The sequence below is a fragment of the Chelonia mydas genome, chromosome 15 (genome assembly GCF_015237465.2).
Source record: "Chelonia mydas isolate rCheMyd1 chromosome 15, rCheMyd1.pri.v2, whole genome shotgun sequence".
NCBI lineage: Eukaryota > Metazoa > Chordata > Testudines > Cheloniidae > Chelonia > Chelonia mydas.
The window spans coordinates 32,570,165-32,589,210 of NC_057856.1; the positions used below are offsets into that span (position 1 = coordinate 32,570,165).

General features: G+C 43.2%; 1 protein-coding gene across 3 annotated transcripts in view; it reads right to left on the reverse strand.

Moving 5' to 3' along the window:
• TTC28 (tetratricopeptide repeat domain 28) overlaps positions 1-19,046 on the reverse strand; it is a 496,060-nt gene that overhangs the window by 307,334 nt on the left and 169,680 nt on the right. Inside the window, exon 1 of one of the 3 annotated variants that reach the window (XM_037878987.2) lies at positions 12,943-13,789. The exons of the other annotated variants lie outside the window; for them this stretch is intronic. Coding sequence (XP_037734915.1) covers positions 12,943-12,969 — 27 coding nt within the window. The 5' untranslated portion in view covers positions 12,970-13,789. Of the gene's footprint in view, positions 1-12,942; positions 13,790-19,046 lie in introns of those variants that run through there. 3 annotated transcript variants of the gene reach the window in all.

Consider the following 19,046-nt stretch of genomic DNA (forward strand, 5'->3'; position numbering starts at 1 on the left):
AACCAACTCATGGTCACTGCCTCCCAGATTCCCGTCCACTTTTGCTTCCCCCACTAATTCTACCCGGTTTGTGAGCAGCAGGTCAAGAAAAGCGCCCCCCCTAGTTGGCTCCCCTAGCACTTGCACCAGGAAATTGTCCCCTACGCTTTCCAAAAACTTCCTGGATTGTCTATGCACCGCTGTATTGCTCTCCCAGCAGATATCAGGAAAATTAAAGTCACCCATGAGAATCAGGGCATGCGATCTAGTAGCTTCCGTGAGTTGCCAGAAGAAAGCCTCATCCACCTCATCCCCCTGGTCCGGTGGTCTATAGCAGACTCCCACCACTACATCACTCTTGTTGCACACACTTCTAAACTTAATCCAGAGACACTCAGGTTTTTCCACAGTTTCGTACCGGAGCTCTGAGCAGTCATACTGCTCCCTTACATACAGTGCTACTCCCCCACCTTTTCTGCCCTGCCTGTCCTTCCTGAACAGTTTATAACCATCCATGACTGTACTCCAGTCATGTGAGTTATCCCACCAAGTCTCTGTTATTCCAATCACGTCATAGTTCCTTGACATCACCAGGACCTCCAGTTCTCCCTGCTTGTTTCCAAGGCTTTGTGCATTTGTATATAAGCACTTGAGATAACCTGTTGATTGCCCCTCATTCCCAGAATGAGGCAGGAGCCCTCCCCTCACAGACATTCCTGCCTGTGCTTCCTCCCGGTATCCCGCTTTCCCACTTACCTCAGGGCTTTGGTCTCCTTCCCCCGGTGAACCTAGTTTAAAGCCCTCCTCACTAGGTTAGCCAGCCTGCTGGCAAAGATGCTCTTCCCTCTCTTCGTAAGATGGAGCCCGTCTCTGCCCATCAATATATTTGAAAATGTAGAAAACATCCAAAATATTTAAATAAATGGTAGTTATTACTGTTTAACAGTGCAATTAATTGTGATTCATTCTTTTAATCGCTTGACAGCCCTAGTTTTATGCAAGATGGGTCATGTGAAGTATCATTGGAAAGGTTATGATTTACTGAATGTGCTTATCCAATTTGTATGCACGTATCATTTCTGTATCTGAAGTTAGGAATACTGACTATGTAACAATTACAACTGTGTGTGTATTTGGGGAACGCCCACCACATAGTATGTAATCAGCCTGGATGGGCCATTAGGAAGGATAATAGGACTTTGAAAACACTAATCTCCCTCCTTCCTAAGAAGTTTCCTGGGATGCTGCTTTGACACTGCAGGGTCACGTGATCAAGTTACCTGATACAGGATACTATCATGAAATACTGGTACTTTTCATGGGAAGGGGGTGGGGGTCAAACTCGGAAACAAAAGATTCCCACCATATGCAAATCCTATTTAAGGCTGGGGATTGAGTTAATCTAGGCTCTTCTCCACTGCTTCCCTGCCTAAGAAGGAAGACTGCTGAAAACACCAGAACAAACAAAGGAACTAGGCTGGGTGGGGCAGGGGCTGAGCCCGGGCTGGGAATAGTGTTTGGCCAGGGAAGGATATACCTGGAGTTTTAAACTGCAAGCACTGCAGTTAACCCCCAAGAAATTCTGCAACATGCTTAAAACAACATTTAGGGTGAGAAATTATTATTTGTAGACAGTATTCATTAGTGTATCAAGCTTAGTTTGTGTGTTTTGTTTTATTTGCTCAGTAATCTGCTTTGTCATGTTTACCAACCCTTATAAGAGCTTAAAATTTACCTTTTGTAGTTAATGAACTTGTTTTTGGTTTATTCTAAAACCGAGTTTATGCAATTCATAACTGGGGGAAGGGGGGGCAAAAAGCTGTGCATGTTTTCCTCCACATTCAGGGAGGGGACAAATTTCATAAGCTTATGCTATATAGGTCTCTATACAACACAAGACAATATAATTTTGGGTTTACGCTCCAGAGGGTGTGTGTACTTGAGTGCTGGGAAATCCCCAAGCCGAATCCTCCCACTCAGATCTGAATGCAGACTCTGTGTGATTCTACACCTGTGTGTGTGCTGGAAGGGGGCTTGAGAGCCTTTCACAGCAGCACAGAGTAAGGGGAACCCAGGCTGGTGGGACAGGTGGGCTCAGTGGGTCCCCAGCACATCAGGTGGCACTCCTAACGGGGGGGAGAGGGGGGTGCAACCCATCACACCCGTAAGGAAACGTTTGGTAATTGGACGGGCAAATAGCAATGTCCCATTGATATTCTGGTAGAAGGCAGTAATAGCTGTGAGATGTGCTTTGATCTAACTAATGGAGAGGCCAGATTTTTTTAGTTCCAAGATAGAGTCCAATATCAAGGGCATAGGTGCAGAAACGGCACCAATTTGTTTGTTCTGGCACCACAGGTAGAAACTTCCATTTCTCAAGGTAAGTATTGCGCATGGTTGACCGTCTATAATCTGTTCCAAACAGTCTAGTTTGTCATGATGGAACCATGTTAGAGTCATGCTTTCAGGTGAAGTCTCTCAAAGTTCGGGTGATGAACCCATTCCGTGTCCTGTGATAAAAGGTCTGGCAGGAGTGAAAGAGTGCGTGGTGCGCTATCTGCAATAGGTAAGGGTACCAAGTCTGTCTGGGCCACACTGGGGTATCAATATGATCTTGGCCTTGTTAGTATGTATTTTGTGCATCACTCTCAACAACAAAGGGATCAAGAGAGCTTCTTCCCATTTGAAGAGGAAGGCATCCCCCGAGGATTGAGGCTCCATATCTGGTCTCGAACTGAACCATGGGCATTTGTAGTCCTGGGATGTCGCAAAAAGGTCGATGGATGGGTGGCCCCATTGTTGGAATACGTTCTGTAGGACTGTGTTGTTTAGTTCCCATTCATGATCCTGAAAAAATTCTCTGTTCAGTGTGCCCACTGTAGTATTTGACAGCCTGGAAGTACAATGCTGTGATGCTGATATTGTGCTGGATACACAAGTTCCATAGTTTCAGGGCTTCAGTGCGTAAGGAATGTGATAGGGCTTCTGTCTGTCAGTTTATATAAAACATGCAGGCAATGTTGTCAGTCATTTATATATTCTCGTTCCTTATCAATGGTAGGAAGTGGAAGCACGTGTTGCGAACTGTGTGGAAGAGATTTATGTGTAGCTATGTCTTGGGGGGAGACCACCTGCCCTGAATTGTGTGGTGTTGCAGATGGGCTCCTCAGCCGATCAAGAAGGCATCAGTTTTGAGTATCATTGAGAGTGGGTTCTGAATGGAATGAACTCCCGTGCACATGTTGTTGGGTTGTGTCCACCAATGTAGAGAGTCTTTGACTTTGGTCGACATTGTAAGGTGTCTGCTTAAGCTGTGTTTGTGTGGTACGTAGATGGTTCTTAGCCAGCCCTGAAGGCAGCGCATATGAAGACATGCATGTCATACCACAAATGTGGTTGCCGCCATATGGCCTAACAATTGGAGACAGGTTTGTGCTGATACACATGGACTCTTCAGTACTGAAGAGATGAGGTTAAAACTGTTCATTGGTGGTAATGCTTTGGCTTCCAGGGAGTCAAGATGGGCCCCAATGAAGTCCAACTTCTGTACAGGGTTTAGAGTTGATTTTTGTACGTTTATCTGTAAACCTAGTCTCAGAAAGAGGGCAAGCGTTCTGTGAGTAATGTCAAAGGCGTCTGCCCGAATGGAAGCTTTTAGTAAACAACCGTCTAGATAGGGGAATATTATTATTCCTTGATTAGGGGGCTGGAGCACATGATTTATGAGGAGGCACTGAGGGAACTGGGATTATTTAGCCTGCAGAAAAGAGGAATGAGGGGGGATTTGATAGCTGCTTTCAACTACCTGAAAGGGGGTTCCAAAGAGGATAGATCTACACTGTTCTCAGTGGTAGCTGATGACAGAACAAGGAGAAATGGTCTCAAGTTGCAGTGGGGGACGTCAGATTAGGTAACACTATTTCACTGGGAGGGTAGTGAAGCGCTGGAATGCTTTACCTAGAGAGGTGGTGGAATCTCCCTCCTTAGGGGTTTTTAAGGCCCGGCTCGGCAAAGCCCTGGCTGGGATGATTTAGTTGGGGATTGGTCCTGCTTTGAGCAGGGGGTTGGACTAGATGACCTCCTGAGATTTTTATGATTCTGTGTTTCTTCCTAGCAGAAAACATTGGAGTATGGATGGATAACACTGGATAACTGAGCAGGAAAACTGTTCAGAAAAGAGTCTCTGAAATAACGGAGACTAATTTAAAATGAAAGCCTGTAGTCTCTCTGAAAAGGAATGCAATTACATTATGATGTGTCACATTACAATAGGGCTTGCATTATTTGGTAATTTCTTCTTCTAACCTGTTTGCACTACCTCAGACATATAATTATTACCTCATTCTCTACAAGCAATGTAGTGTCCTCCCTTCAAAAAGCACATCTGCTTTCATGTACAGGATTTCTAAGGCAGGAAAATGAATCCCAGAACACTTGAATCTCACAGATGCTTCATGAGGCAAGTACCAAGAGTTCTGAACTAGAGTCTTTTCAAGTCTCCAAGTAACCTACAATTACTATACTACCTTACCTGACTTCATGTTCTTTGTCCTTCTCTTCCTGCATTGGACACTATGGAGATCTTAGCACTGATAAAAAGGGCTCTAGTCTATTCCATATATTCCTTTGATGTTAAGCATTGCAAGTTTATCCTCTTTGTCCAAAACCTTCAACAAGAGCAGTAGCATGGATTCCACACAAAAGCAGGTGCACATAATTTTCATGTCTTTAATCTAGGTATGTGATACTGAACAACAAAGCTGCTTCACTTAAATCTCAGGGAACTAGGTATCCACAGTTCATCATGAGAGCATCTTCAAAGTAAAGGTTATTAAAACTAAAGTCCCCTGAACCGCTGCATCAGTCAATGAACCACTCATATTTCTCATCAGATTTGCCATCAGATTTGGGGGAAGCATCTCCATTCCAGGTCTCTGGTGGAGGAACGTAGAAAAAGCAGTGCTGTCCTATCACATTGGCCAGAAAATATATTAATAGCCTAGGCAGAGCTGTGCTTTCAGGTAGGATGTCATTTCCAAAGCAAAGATTCAGAATATCCATAAAAGGAAAACGTATACAATATTTAACTATCCAACAACACTGACTCCTTTTAATTAAAGTAGATTAAAAGTCAGACTCAGATTTGTAAATGCTCTTCGGAGTCATTAAATACACCCTCTAAATAGTGAATATAGGAATTTCTATACAAATTAATTATTTTGACCTATTTCTGACAAGTACCAGTACTGCTTCGAAATACAGATAAAAGTTCATATCTTAGCCACAACATTAGTTACATGCCTTCTGTCATTACTCAATCTGTCTGGATTTTTTTCACCTGGTCTGAATAGAATTTTGCCAGAGATGCTCTAGTTTGGCAAATCAGAAGCCCAGACAGTATACTTAACTTTTAATGCAATTGATTCCACCACATCCTGCAATTCACAAAAGTAACTTGCCCTTAAAGTAACCTAAGGGCCAATTAATCTTCCTGTTCTGGAGAAATGATCGTTTCAGTGAGTTCCTGTTCATTCTAATTAGGAATCTCTCAGAAGCTAGGAAACATCTTTCAGTTCTATAAGCAATATGGAGTTAGATTTTTACAAACAAATTTTCTTCTTGCAAGGGAATTGGTCTACCTAGTTTGCTACAGAGAGGGGGAATTCTTCAGCTGGTGACATTTCACAAGTGGTGTAGATAGCATTCAAGATGTTTTCCCTACAGTGTTTCTAAGCAATACACCACAGAAGCATGATCACTGGTAAGAAAAAAGGTCACTGAAAGATCTCATTGTTTGAATAGACTCAGTAGCGATTTCCTATAGAATGCATTCACTTTTCACCTGGGCTCAATTCATGAACTCAGGGAATAAGCAGGTTTCAGAGTAACAGCCATGTTAGTCTGTATTTGCAAAAAGAAAAGGAGTACTTGTGGCACATTAGAGACTAACCCATTTATTTGAGCATAAGCTTTCGTGAGCTACAGCTCACTTCATCGGATGCATACTGTGGAAAATACAGATGATGTTTTTATACACACAGACCATGAAAAAAATGGGTGTTTATCACTACAAAAGGTTTTCTCTCCCACCACCCCACTCTCCTGCTGGTAATAGCTTATCTAAAGTGATCACTCTCCTTACAATGTGTATGATAATCAAGGTGGGCCATTTCCAGCACAAATCCAGGGTTTAACAAGAACGTCTGAGGAACAGTTGGGGGGGGGGGGGGAATAAACAAGGGGAAATAGGTTACTTTTTATAATGAATCAACCATTCCCAGTCTCTATTCAAGCCTAAGTTAATTGTATCCAATTTGCAAATGAATTCCAATTCAACAGTCTCTCGCTGAAGTCTGGTTTTGAAGTTTTTCTATTGTAATATCGCAACTTTTAGGTCTGTAATCGCGTGACCAGAGAGATTGAAGTGTTCTCCGACTGGTTTATGAATGTTATAATTCTTGACGTCTGAGTTGTGTCCATTTATTCTTTTACGTAGAGACTGTCCAGTTTGACCAATGTACATGGCAGAGGGGCATTGCTGGCACGTGATGGCATATATCACATTGGTGGATGTGCAGGTGAACGAGCCTCTGATAGTGTGGCTGATGTGATTAGGCCCTGTGATGGTGTCCCCTGAATAGATATGTGGGCACAGTTGGCAACGGGCTTTGTTGCAAGGATAGGTTCCTGGGTTAGTGGTTCTGTTGAGTGGTATGTGGTTGCTGGTGAGTATTTGCTTCAGGTTGGGAGGCTGTCTGTAGGCAAGGACTGGCCTGTCTCCCAAGATTTGTGAGAGTGTTGGGTCATCCTTCAGGATAGGTTGTAGATCCTTGATAATGCGTTGGAGGGGTTTTAGTTGGGGGCTGAAGGTGACGGCTAGTGGCGTTCTGTTATTTTCTTTGTTAGGCCTGTTCTGTAGTAGGTGACTTCTGGGAACTCTTCTGGCTCTATCAATCTGTTTCTTCACTTCCGCAGGTGGGTATTGTAGTTGTAAGAATGCTTGATAGAGATCTTGTAGGTGTTTGTCTCTGTCTGAGGGGTTGGAGCAAATGCGGTTGTATCACAGAGCTTGGCTGTAGACGATGGATCGTGTGGTGTGGTCAGGGTGAAAGCTGGAGGCATGTAGGTAGGAATAGTGGTCAGTAGCTTTCCTCAACCTAGACAAGAGCAGATGTTCGTACCCCACAAGTGGCACTCTGCAAAGAAGAGGGGCTAACACCTGAACAGCAGTTTAGGACTGCAGACCATTGACATAGATGTAAGGGGAAACCCAAAAAGGGCTTTGCCCTTCCTCAAGTATTACATTTTTAAACTAAAAACAATAAATATTTTAGAAAGTAGGAAAGCTAGCTGAAATCTGTTTATAAACTATCATACATGTTTTAAAAATCTTTACAGAACATTCAAACAAAGCATACTACAATAGGTCCAGACTTGGTTAAAATGATAAAGCTTATTGTGAAAGCAAAATAATTCACAATAGGGTAAGATTTGCCTGAATCAACTGGGAGCAGATTTTCTTCTTTCCTACAAAAAGGTTGAAGTATTTATGTACAGGTGAGTTTGGTATCAAAGCTATATGAACCAGCCCTACCGGTGTCAGAGGTATGTGACACTTTAGCGCTCAGTAAACATACATGATTTTAGCACATCAATAACAGAGAAGTTTTGCTACATTCTTATTAATGATTTAATGAATCCTCCATTGGAGCTACACCTGACATGGCCAGTCAGTGATTAACAGACATAAATGCAGCTGTTGGGTGTATTTCTTATACTTGGACCAACTGTATTAGCCAGGATGGGCAGGGATGCTGTCCCTAGCCTCTGTTTGCCAGAAGCTGGGAATGAGAGACAGGGAACGGATCACCTGATGATTACCTGTTCATTCCCTCTAGGGCACCTGGCATTAGCCACTGTCAGAAGACAGGATACTGGAATGGATGGATGTTTGGTCTGATCCAGTATGGCCGTTCTTATGTTATGTTCTTATGTATTCAGCAGCCTCTGACGCTTATTACATTTATCATGGTAGTCCCTTCCATCACAAACAAGATAGGTTTAATAACCATTAGAAACACAAACCACCCCACTTTTCTTCCCAGCCTGCCTGCTTCAGGAGTGTTCCAGGTTTAACACTGGTGAAAGGAGAGCTCTCACACCAATTCTAGTATGTAGTGTTGTTGCAGTGTGTGTAGGTCCCAGTATATTAAAGAGAGAAGGTGGGTGAAGTAATATCTTTTACTGGACAAACTTCTGTTGGTGAGAGAGACAAGCTTTCGAGCTTACACAGAACTCTTCTTCAGGTCTAGGAAACGTACTCAGAATGTCACAGCTAAATACAAGGTGGAACAGATAGTTTAGCAGAAGTAGTTAACACATATTTCAATGGACCTTTCAAGGTGCAATGGCCCACTGAATAGACACACCAGATTTATGGTTTACTACAAAAATCTACAACCCCCCAAATGCTATTCCCCCTCTTCCTTTCTTCACTATGACTGGCTGTTAATGGGCCACTTCACCTTGAATGATGTCAGGTTTCAGAGTAGCAGCCGTGTTAGTCCGTATTCGCAAAAAGAAAAGGAGGACTTGTGGCACCTTAGAGACTAACAAATTTATTTGAGCGTAAGCTTTCGTGAGCTCCAGCTCACTTCATCGGATGTAGCTCACGAAAGCTTATGCTCAAATAAATTTGTTAGTCTCTAAGGTACCACAAGTACTCCTTTTCTTTTCACCTTGAACGGTTCCTTGAAATAGGTGTTAATTACTCATGCTATCTATTTCATATTGTATTTATGTGTGACACTCGGAGGTGAAGTCTATACTACAGACCTATATTGGTATAACTACTTCACTTAGGGGTGTGAAAAATCCACCCCTCTTAGTGATGTAGTAATACTGATCTAACCCCTGGTGTAGACAATGAGCTTCTCCCATTGACATAGCTACCACCTCTCAGAAAGGTGTATTAACTACGTCAACAGGAGAAGCTCTCCCATCAGCACTAGAACGTCTTCACTAAAGTGTGACAGCAGTGCATCTGTGCCGGTGCAGCTGTAGCACTGTATCTGAAGACAAGTTTCCCAGACAAGCTCTGTGTAAGCTTGAAGGCTTGTCTCTCTCACCAACAGAAGTTGGTGGTCTCACCAATTCTAGTGTCAGTCTGTGAAGCTGCTCATTCAATGGCTTCTTCTCTCTTAAGAGCCCATTTCTGTGAACAAGATAGACCATTACAGGAGAAATAACCTCCATTCTCACTTCCAGGTGACTGCTGTAAGTCTATAGGATGGCACTACTGGCCTACCAGGTGGGCTTGGAGTGGAGAGTGCAAGCGCCCAGTGGTGACAATTGCTAGATGGGATCTAACAATGAGGTCCTATGGGAAATAGATTGTCTTCTTCATGGGGGAATTCTAAATGAGCCACTTGCCAATACCACTAAGACAACACATGGTGCGAGATTCCCAGGATGCCATGCTTCACATAATCCTTGTGTAAGGCAGAATAGATAGGCCATTGGAAGATCTAGTCACCGTCTCCTTCCTTACAGTTCTTAATTGAAGTTCTGTTTACACTATTTACTCTAAAACAGCTAACATTAATTGCTTGATTACACGAAGTTTGAATCTTTCTAACTTTATGAACATACAGATAGTCTATGAGCAGAGGCTTACTTCAATCCCTTTTATATATTTATTTGCCAGGTGCAAAATGCATGGAATCAAAGTTATAGTATCAGAGGGGTAGCCGTGTTTGCCGCTTTTACAGATCCAGACTAAGAGTCCTGTGGCACCTTATAGACTAACAGATGTATTGGAGCATAAGGCTTTCGTGGGTGAATACCCACTTTGTCGGATGCATGTCATGCAATGCTCCAATACGCCCGTTAGTCTATCAGGTGCCACAGGACTCTTTGCCACTTCAAAAGTTATAGCTACACCTTAGGATCAGAAAAAAGGATGCTTACCCTCAGTCTATTTACAGGACTATCCATGTACTAATGCAGCTGGTAAGTTGCATGCTCTGTTAAACCACTCCTATGGTACTTAGCCAGGCACCTGAAAGGGCACAGCCTGGGCAAAGAATATACCCCTTCAAAATCTCTAGACAAAACATGGCACAAAGGGGGCAAGTGCAAATCTAATAAATCAAAATAGAGCATTCATTTGGTAAATTTAAGGAAATATACTGTTTGCTCATTTACAAATGTTTGCAGTTCCTGGTTTTGTAACATAACATTTGTTTAATAAGCAAGAGACAGGCAAGTCATTTCATTATCCGAACTGACCTACACCTAAACGTAGCTGGAGGCTACAGAAATGCTAGCTACTGTATCTTCTCCTTAGCTTGGTTAAAATGATATTGATCTACTGAGTAAGAGTGGTACTACTGTACCATCTGTTAGTGTTTTGCCTGATTTATTTTCTTGAAACTGCTCAATAAAGCACATGATCCTAACACTACAAAAGCATTAACGCAAGGCCAGCAGAAAGCCTGGCAGTGCTCATGTGAGCACTCTGGCAACAGTGACTAAATAAACCAAATCTCTGCTAGGATTTTTATTGCTACTATACTACAATTGAATACAATATGAAAAGAGTTTCCATCACATCACAGCAGAAGGAATTATTTTTACTCAGACTACCAGCTCAGCCAGATTAATAAAATATGTGATAGCCCAGGCTGAATTAAAAAATCTCCTACGCATTCTACAGAATCAAATTTGGTTGCTTGAAATATCATAATGTGGGATTATGAACTAGACATTAGTGCAGAGAATAAATATAGCTTCTGGTATTGTGATTTAAGCATCACCAGGGTGAGCCAATACGGTGGATTGAATCCGGACACTTGAAATAGAATCTTCTAGAGTCAAAAAGTCCAGCCAGCTGCCAAGAATAATATTTCAGTGGTTCAGTCAATACTTCTGTATGCATGGCCTAGAGGGCTTTGCACAGCCATAACCACAGGAGTTACTGTATGTTTGGTGGAATAGTAAAAACAGACATTTATGAATGTACAGTTTGTAGACATCTTAAAAGCAATTTGAGGGAGGAAGATGGAGGCGGAAGCTTGATAAATGGACAGACACCTCCAACAAGCTTACATTCCCTCAGTTATTTCTACTTAACAGTTTTTAATCTGAGACATCAGTGGTTGGAAACATTAAAAGAACATCTCTGGGCTTCAGAATGGAGAGAAGAGACGAGATAAGGTGTCGCGATATGGAAGCCTAACCCATTACCCTGAGCTGCAGTGGGAATACGAACTCCAATCACGCTATTCTGAAGCACTGTTCATTTCAGTGTCTAGTAACACTCAAAGCAGGAGACCCTCTCACGCATTTCACATATGATTTCTATTTCTGCCCTGATGTAAAACACAATATCACACATCATGCTATAAAGAGAGCTTCAAGAAGGTTTTTCCAAAGAAATATAATAGCCCACAGCTGCCAGAAGCAGAGGGTCATTGCTGGAGGGGGGTACAGCACATTCGGTTTGCTAGATTTTCCTTTAAAGAATGTCAATAAAACAAACTGCCAAATGTGTTTTTTAAAAATGTCCTGCTATGCGGCAAACCACTAGGGTCACTGCATAGTTATCACAATCCAGGCATGTTAGCAAAAATGAGCCTCCACAACACAGACAACTTGCTAACTGCATTCACAGCACACAGCTGGAGAGGTCATTCCCTCATCTCACACACTATTTCTGTGGCCAATGGCAATTTATTTTTACGTAACTACTGAGCGAGCTTTGTAGACTCTGCTTCCAACACAGGAGCCATATTAGGAAATAGCCGGAAAAGAGAGATTTACTATTTACGATCCGTCGCCAAACACAGTCAGACACACACAAAGGCACAATCACTGTTGCGCACAGAGGTGGAATCGTGGTGGCAAATGCACACAGAGCGGCACTCCTACAGGCACGCTGGTCAGCAGACACTCATGGCCTTAGAGGAGGAGGAGGCATGCAATGTGTGCATGCATTCTAAGCCAGAAGCAGAGCAAATAACAAAGCTGACCTATGCACCCACACAGGCACATGCACACAGGCTGAGGCAGCTCCACCCCTTGTACCCTTGCAACCATCCCATCCCTGTGTTTGTGTGAATGTTCTGCTCGCCCCCCAGTGGGACCCCAGAGAAGCTGTTGTGGGCCTAAAAGCCTCATTAACCCCTTCAGGGCTAGGCCATTCCAAGTACAATTTCAGCGCTTTTTTCAACATAATGAAACAGTGGGAAGAGGTACGATAGGTTCTGCAGGCTTTTACCTTCCTCCAAACCCTGATTACACATCTCCAAAGGTTTGGAGCCAGGAATGAATAAAAAAGGCATTGTTCCCCCCCAACCCTGAGAGGTAAGGAGCTTGTGCTTCCCTCCCCAGGGTTCAGTGCCCACTGCAAATCTACATCAGATTTCTGCTCCCCAGTACACAATCACCTTCAAAGCCCTTTTTGGCACATTCTGTCAGGTTACAGCACAAGGGGGCTGCATCCAGGCCAGAATCTACATTACAAAGCTACTAGTCCACCTTTCTCCTCTTTGTGCCTCCTACCCGTGGGTAAGTGCAGGGAACAGAGTTGAGAAATGACAAAGGAAGCGAAGAAAAATCAGTGCTCACTAATGCTGCCAGTCACAACCTAGGAGGTTAACATAGCCCCACACAGCACCCTGCATACTTTGGGTGCTGTAAAACAATGTGATAATGAAAACAGCAATAGAACGTGTATGCTGCCCTCGCAGAAGCATGGAACTACTCAATTCCCAGGTCACCTATAAAGGAGAGGAGGGAAGGATCGCTCCCACTCCCAGGATTTACCTGTGGGGGATGGGGAAGGGTTTGCTCAACCCTCACCATGGTCACCTGTAGAGGAGAGGGGTGCTGGATGGTCCCAGGATTTATCTGTGGGGGGGAACAATGGGCAGCTGATCCCACCTCCTCACTATCACTCACCTTCTTCCGGGGCTGCCATTTCATCATATTTGTAAAGCAGAAACGTTGAGCATCAAGATATTGTCTGGATGCTGGTGGCGGATGCAGGGAAGCTGCAGCTGCAAGTCATGCTGCCTCTGTCCTGCCCCTTTAAATCTTTGCCATAGTCACTGGAGAAGGAAATTACAGAGCCAGAAAAAGGGGAAAAGTCTCGAGTCTCTTGGAATTTAACTCAAGAAAAACTGGTGGAAATGCCATAAAAACCCTGCCCATCAGGAAGTCCCAGAAGCCGCAACTCCACTGCCTGGACAGGTCATTCTCCAGGGAGACCTGCAGCCTTGTGGATCCCTAGAATAGGGATTCTCCTTCAGGGAAGAGCCTTGGTGAAGTAGGAGCTGCAATTCTCTCTCCTGCAGGAAATCAGCACACACACACACACACTCCCGCTGCCATCCAAGCTACTCTGCTAACAAAGATCAAACCAATGATTCCCTCACACGCAGCCTGGAAGAATTCCCAACTCCGGGATTCATTTCTGCTTCAGTCAAATTTTCACGAAGTAAATTCCAAAGGTGTATCAGGAGAACATGCCCTACAGACCCTGCAGTGTAAGGAGCAGCCTTGCCTGGGTGCCCAATTCTGCCCACAAAAAACTGCCACAAGGACAAAGTTACATACTGGTGGGGAAATCCAGCAAGAGCCCCAAACTCCACGGCTCAGCCTGCACTAATGACTTCCTTCCCTCTGTACATGCACAGCCTGCCCTGCTCCAGCCAACAAGGCAGGAGCCTCCTGGGTCTTAGTGCCTCCGACATCTGCGCTGCACAGCCAAACTTCCTCTGAGGGATTACAGTCTAACACAAGCCTTTCATTTCAAAGGCACCCAGTGAAGAAAGCACTAACAAACGAGTTAAAGGCACCCTTTCAAGCATCTGGACTGAAGCCTATATGACAAACTATGGTCTCATGAGACAGATGCCCCAGATCATGGTGTGTCTGAAAGTTTCTTTAACAAGGGTTGGCTGAGGCACTACATGGTCGTGGAATAGAGATTTTAAAGAAGTTTTGCACTTCGCCCTTTTCCAAATCTGAAATGCACAAATACCAACAAAAGCTCAAACACTAAGTTCTATACAGACATCTCACAATGCTCACAATGCACACAAAAGCACAGTAACAAAATCGCACTAAACCCAGAGCTTCCTGCCTGGCCGCCCTTAGCCCAGACACCAGTCAGAAAAGGAAAACCAACCAGGTAACAACCTGTAGCCCCTATGGTCAGTTCCCTGCAGCTGGAGAAACTGCATTTCTTTGCTATTTCCTTAGGTGGCTCCTCGTTTTGTCTGCTCGCATTTGTGAGGTCTCTCCGTAGGAAGAATATAGATGTATGAAGCAGTATTCTATCATTTAAAGGCAGATTAATTCTGCTTTAACAACATTTTTTACAGTGGGAAAAGAAAAGCAGTGCTGTAGGTAACCATCCTGAAGAGGCAGCTGTGGGGAAGGACTGCAGGCAAATAGGTTTCTCTTACTTCTATTAATCAAATGAACAGCCCCCACACCAACATGCATCCCCCCAAACACAGCGCTGTAATGTAATCATCACATATTACACTGCAAGTATGGAATTCTCCCTACCTCCTGCATCTGTAGGGCCCAGGCCCTCAGCTGGGCAGCTCAATTCCCAGAGGATTACTAATTACAGTTGACTACTTCAAAATGCCTTTGAAGTCGATATGTGTTCATACTGTATTAATATTCAGAGACACATAGTTAGAGAGTGTTACTATCATATTAATTACAAGGTCAGACTCCCTCTGACAAGGTATTTGCTCAGGAGTGGAGTTGGCTGAAATCCTGTCCTTTGATGACATCATCATACAGACACAGCACTTGGAAATTCCTTTTTCCCACCAGAAGAGTTATAGCATTTTCTATTAAATCATACTTTTCTTGGCATATATTTTGCTGATTCAAATCAGAAGAAAAATCAGAGATGGGGAGAAAGAAAGGGAGATGGACAGAAAAGAAATGGGAAAGCAAGAAGAGGTGCAGGGAAAGAGAAGAACAAGAAGAGCAGACAATTCTCCACTGCACTGAACGCTATCTTAGTCAATAATATAAGCAAACACATTAAACTAAGCTAAGTTTCTGAGTGGTGCCTGCCTGTCTGATATTCATACCAGTGCCCCTTCCCTGGCTGGGGACCCCCTAACCTCCATAGTGCCTACACCAAATCAGGTAGTTTCAAATTTCACTACAAACATTCAGCACAAAATTTCCAAGGGTTCTGATGCTTTGGGGCATAACTGGGTTAAGTTTGTCATGAGAGAGTCCCCGCCCAAATACCTCCTGGGTGCTACTGTCAGCCTGCAGTTGCTATACCCATAAGTTTGGCTAGCACATTCTCCCAATGTGCTTTACTATTTAAACTAGAGGACAGGTGCCAACAACAGGTGGGCTCCTAAATTCAGCAAAATACGTGAGTCATTTCTTCTGAAAGCAGTCCTCTCCTCTGTCACAGCAATGGCATGCTGGAGTTACAGGCTTCTTTAGACAATGAAAAGCTCTGTGAACAGTTACATGGCAGAACAGGAGCTGGAAAAAGGTTACACAGACTTCAGGAACTGGGGTTACCAAAACAACAGGTTGTCTTAAGGTGGGGTTGCCAAAATATATTCTGCATAAGAACCAGCCAGCAGGCACTGTGCCTGCCATAGCAGGCAGCAACAGGACTCAGCTTGAGGACAATAAACTCACAGTAATCACATGCCAAGGCGCATTTGGGCCTTCTCAGGAGGGCCAGTGGCACAAAACAGATTCCAGAACCTGGCTCTGCAGGAAAGTCTCACTTTTGCTTCTTTCTTGATTGCATGAGAGGGGCTGATGTCTAGCGCATCACTTCAGGTAGGCAGTGAGCACGTAAGATTACCGAGATGATGTAGAGGCAGATTGGGAGAATTTTCCAGGGCCTTATGCAGAGATCACAGAAATGTAGGGCTGGAAGGGACCTCAAGGAGCTATCAAATCCAGACCCCTGTGCTGAGGCAGGACAAATAAACCTAGACCAGCCTTGACAGGTTTTTGTCCAACCTGTTCATAAAAGCCTCCAGTGACAGAGATTCCACAACCTCCCTTGGAAGCCTGTTCCAGAGCTTAACTGTCCTTAGAGTTAGAAAGATTTTTCCTGATCTTTAACCTAAATCTCCCTTGCTGCTGATTAAGCCCATGACTTCTTGTGCTATCCTCAGGGGATATGGAGAATAATTGAGTCCACTTTACAACAGCCCTGAACATAGCTGAAGATTTAACAGGTCCCCACTCCATCTTCTTTTCTCAAGACTAAACATCCCCAGTATTTTTAACATTTCCTCACAGGTTTTCTAAACCTTTGGTCATTTTTGTTGCTCTCCTCTGGACTCTCTCCAATTTGTCCACATCTTTTGCAAAGTGAGGCACCCAGAACTGGACCCAGTATGCCAGTGGAGGCCTCACCAGTGCCAAATAGAGCAGCACTATTACCTCCCATATGTCTCACATATGACACGCCTGTTAATACACCCCAGAATATTAACCTTTCACATTAGCAGCAAATTGTTGACTCATTCATTCTGTGATCCACTATAACCCTCAGAGCCTTCTCAGCAGTACTACCTCCTAGCCAGTTATTCCCCATTTTGTAGTTGTGCATTGGACTTTTCCTTTTTAAGTGAAGTACTTGGCACTTCTCTATACTGAATTTCATGTTGCTGAATTCTCCAATATGCCAAAATTGTTCTGAATTCTAATCCTGTCCTCCAAAATCCTTGCAACCCCTCCCAGCCTGGTGTCCTCTGCAAATTTTATAACTATACACTCCACTCCATTATCAAAGTCATTAATTAAAATATTGAATAATACTGAACTTAGGATTGACCCCTCTAAATATGCCCTCTGAGTTTGACAGCAAACCACTGCTAACTACTCTGAGTACAGTCTTTCAATCAGATGTGTACCCATGTTATAGTAATTTCATCTAGATCACATTTCCCTAGTTTGCTTATGAGACTGTCATGTGGGACTGTATCAAAAACCCTGCTAAAATCAAGATTATATATTCATATTCCCCACATCCACTAAGCCAGTACCCTGTCAAACCAGGAAATTACTTTGATTTAGCATGATTTGTTCTTGACAAATCCATGTTGGTTATTCCTTGTAACCCTATGATCCTCTTGCTGCTTACAAAATGATTGTTTAATAATTTGTTCCAATATCTTTGCAGGTATCAAAATTAGGCTGACTAGTGTATAAATTCCTTGGGTTGTCTTTGTTCCCATTTTTAAAGATAGATACTATTTTTGCTCTTCTCCAGTCCTCTGGGACCTCACCCATTCTTCAGAAGTCCTCAAAGGTAACTGCTAGCAGTTCCAAGTTTGCTTCTGCTAGTTCCTTATGTATTCTAGGATTAATTTCATCAGTCCATGGTCAGATACTGGTAAGAAAGCAGAAGCCAGCGTTATGTATGGTCTATATACTGTTTACTTTTAAGTATTCTTTTTCAAAGGAGTTTTCTAAAGTGTTTGAGACCCTCAAATGCCTCCAGGTTCCCATAATGAGCTATGATAGTAAAGTGGCAGGTTACAGTTAAAATTATGGATGTTCTTAAATTAGAGAAAATTGCCAAAGCAGGAAATATGAAATAGTAATGAAACATATCAATTACCTGCTCTTTATTAATACAGTCTACAGCCTTATCTGTAATGTTTGAACCCTTTACGAACAACAAGATGCAATGGAAGAAGTTGAGAACAAAGAAAGTAAGTACAGATTTGCTAGTCCCAGGGATGGACTGTCCTTGCCATTGCTTTGAAGAAAATCCAAGATGTCCCCCTTAGTTCCATATACACTGAGTTCTTGTGCCATGTGTGGTACAGAAGGCTTGTCCCCTTCACAGTAAGTTCAGAGGGCTAGTTCTACAAAAAAGGAACACTGTCATTGCTTCATGCATTATGTTCAATACAAACAAAAGGCACTGTTACACTGGCCTAAATATGAAATATCTTGGTTTCATTAGTTAGTCTCTATCAAGGCATTTATACCATGCTCATGACCATGGTATGAATGCCTTTTCTTAGATGCTCCAGGAAGATATAATTCTCATAATGAAAATATTTCAAATGGAGAGCAATGCAAATGTGCTGTATTCATAAGAAGGTTTTAAATAGAGTCTCCCCACTTTGGAAGAACTTCTGTGCCAAACTCCTCTGAGGTTTCCTGGTCTCCTGTGCCATTAGACACAAAGTGTGTCACAGAGCACTGTCATTTCCACAGGGTTACCATTTTTTCCTTTTGAAAGCTCTTATAAAGAAGATCAGGCACTTGAATCTGATGAAAGGCAAATAAGCATCTAAGGGCTTGTCTACACTGAGACTTAGTGTGCAGCAAACTGGGGTGTAAATCTACAGTGCACTAGCTTGCTGCACACTAATTGGCCATGTGGACCATGCTACCACACACAAAGTTTCATCAAAGTGCACTACAGAACTTTTAGTGCACAGTAGCACGATCCACACAGCCAGACAGAACATACCAAGCTAGTGCACTGTAGAGTGACATCCTGGCTTGTCACAAAGTAAAGGTGAGTCTACACTTAGACCTGAAGGTGTAATTTCCAGGTTAAGACAACATACCTGTCCTAGCTCTTATCGAGCAAACACACTAAAAATAGAAACATGGCTGCGATGATGCGAACTGCAGAAGGGGCGAGCCACCCAAGTACATACCTAGCATCCTGGACGGGAACATACTTGATGCAGCAAGCCTTCCATGCCATCACAGCTACACTCTATTTTTAGTGGGCCAGCTTGATCAGATCTAGAGTGGGATTGTCTCCTCAAGGTGGAAATTACACCTTTCACCTCAAAGTGTAGACATACACTAAATATCTATGTAGACAAGCCATACAATTCAAACCCAAATAACAAATGAGAATACTCATATTAGCATCAGATGAAGAGCACTGTTCACAATTGTTCATCTCTAGAAGGAAGGTTTTCTCCACTCCCCAAACACATACACATCTCACTGATATGGAATTATCTCAGAATCTCCATTAGGAGATTTGGCTGATAATTGTGCTGTCT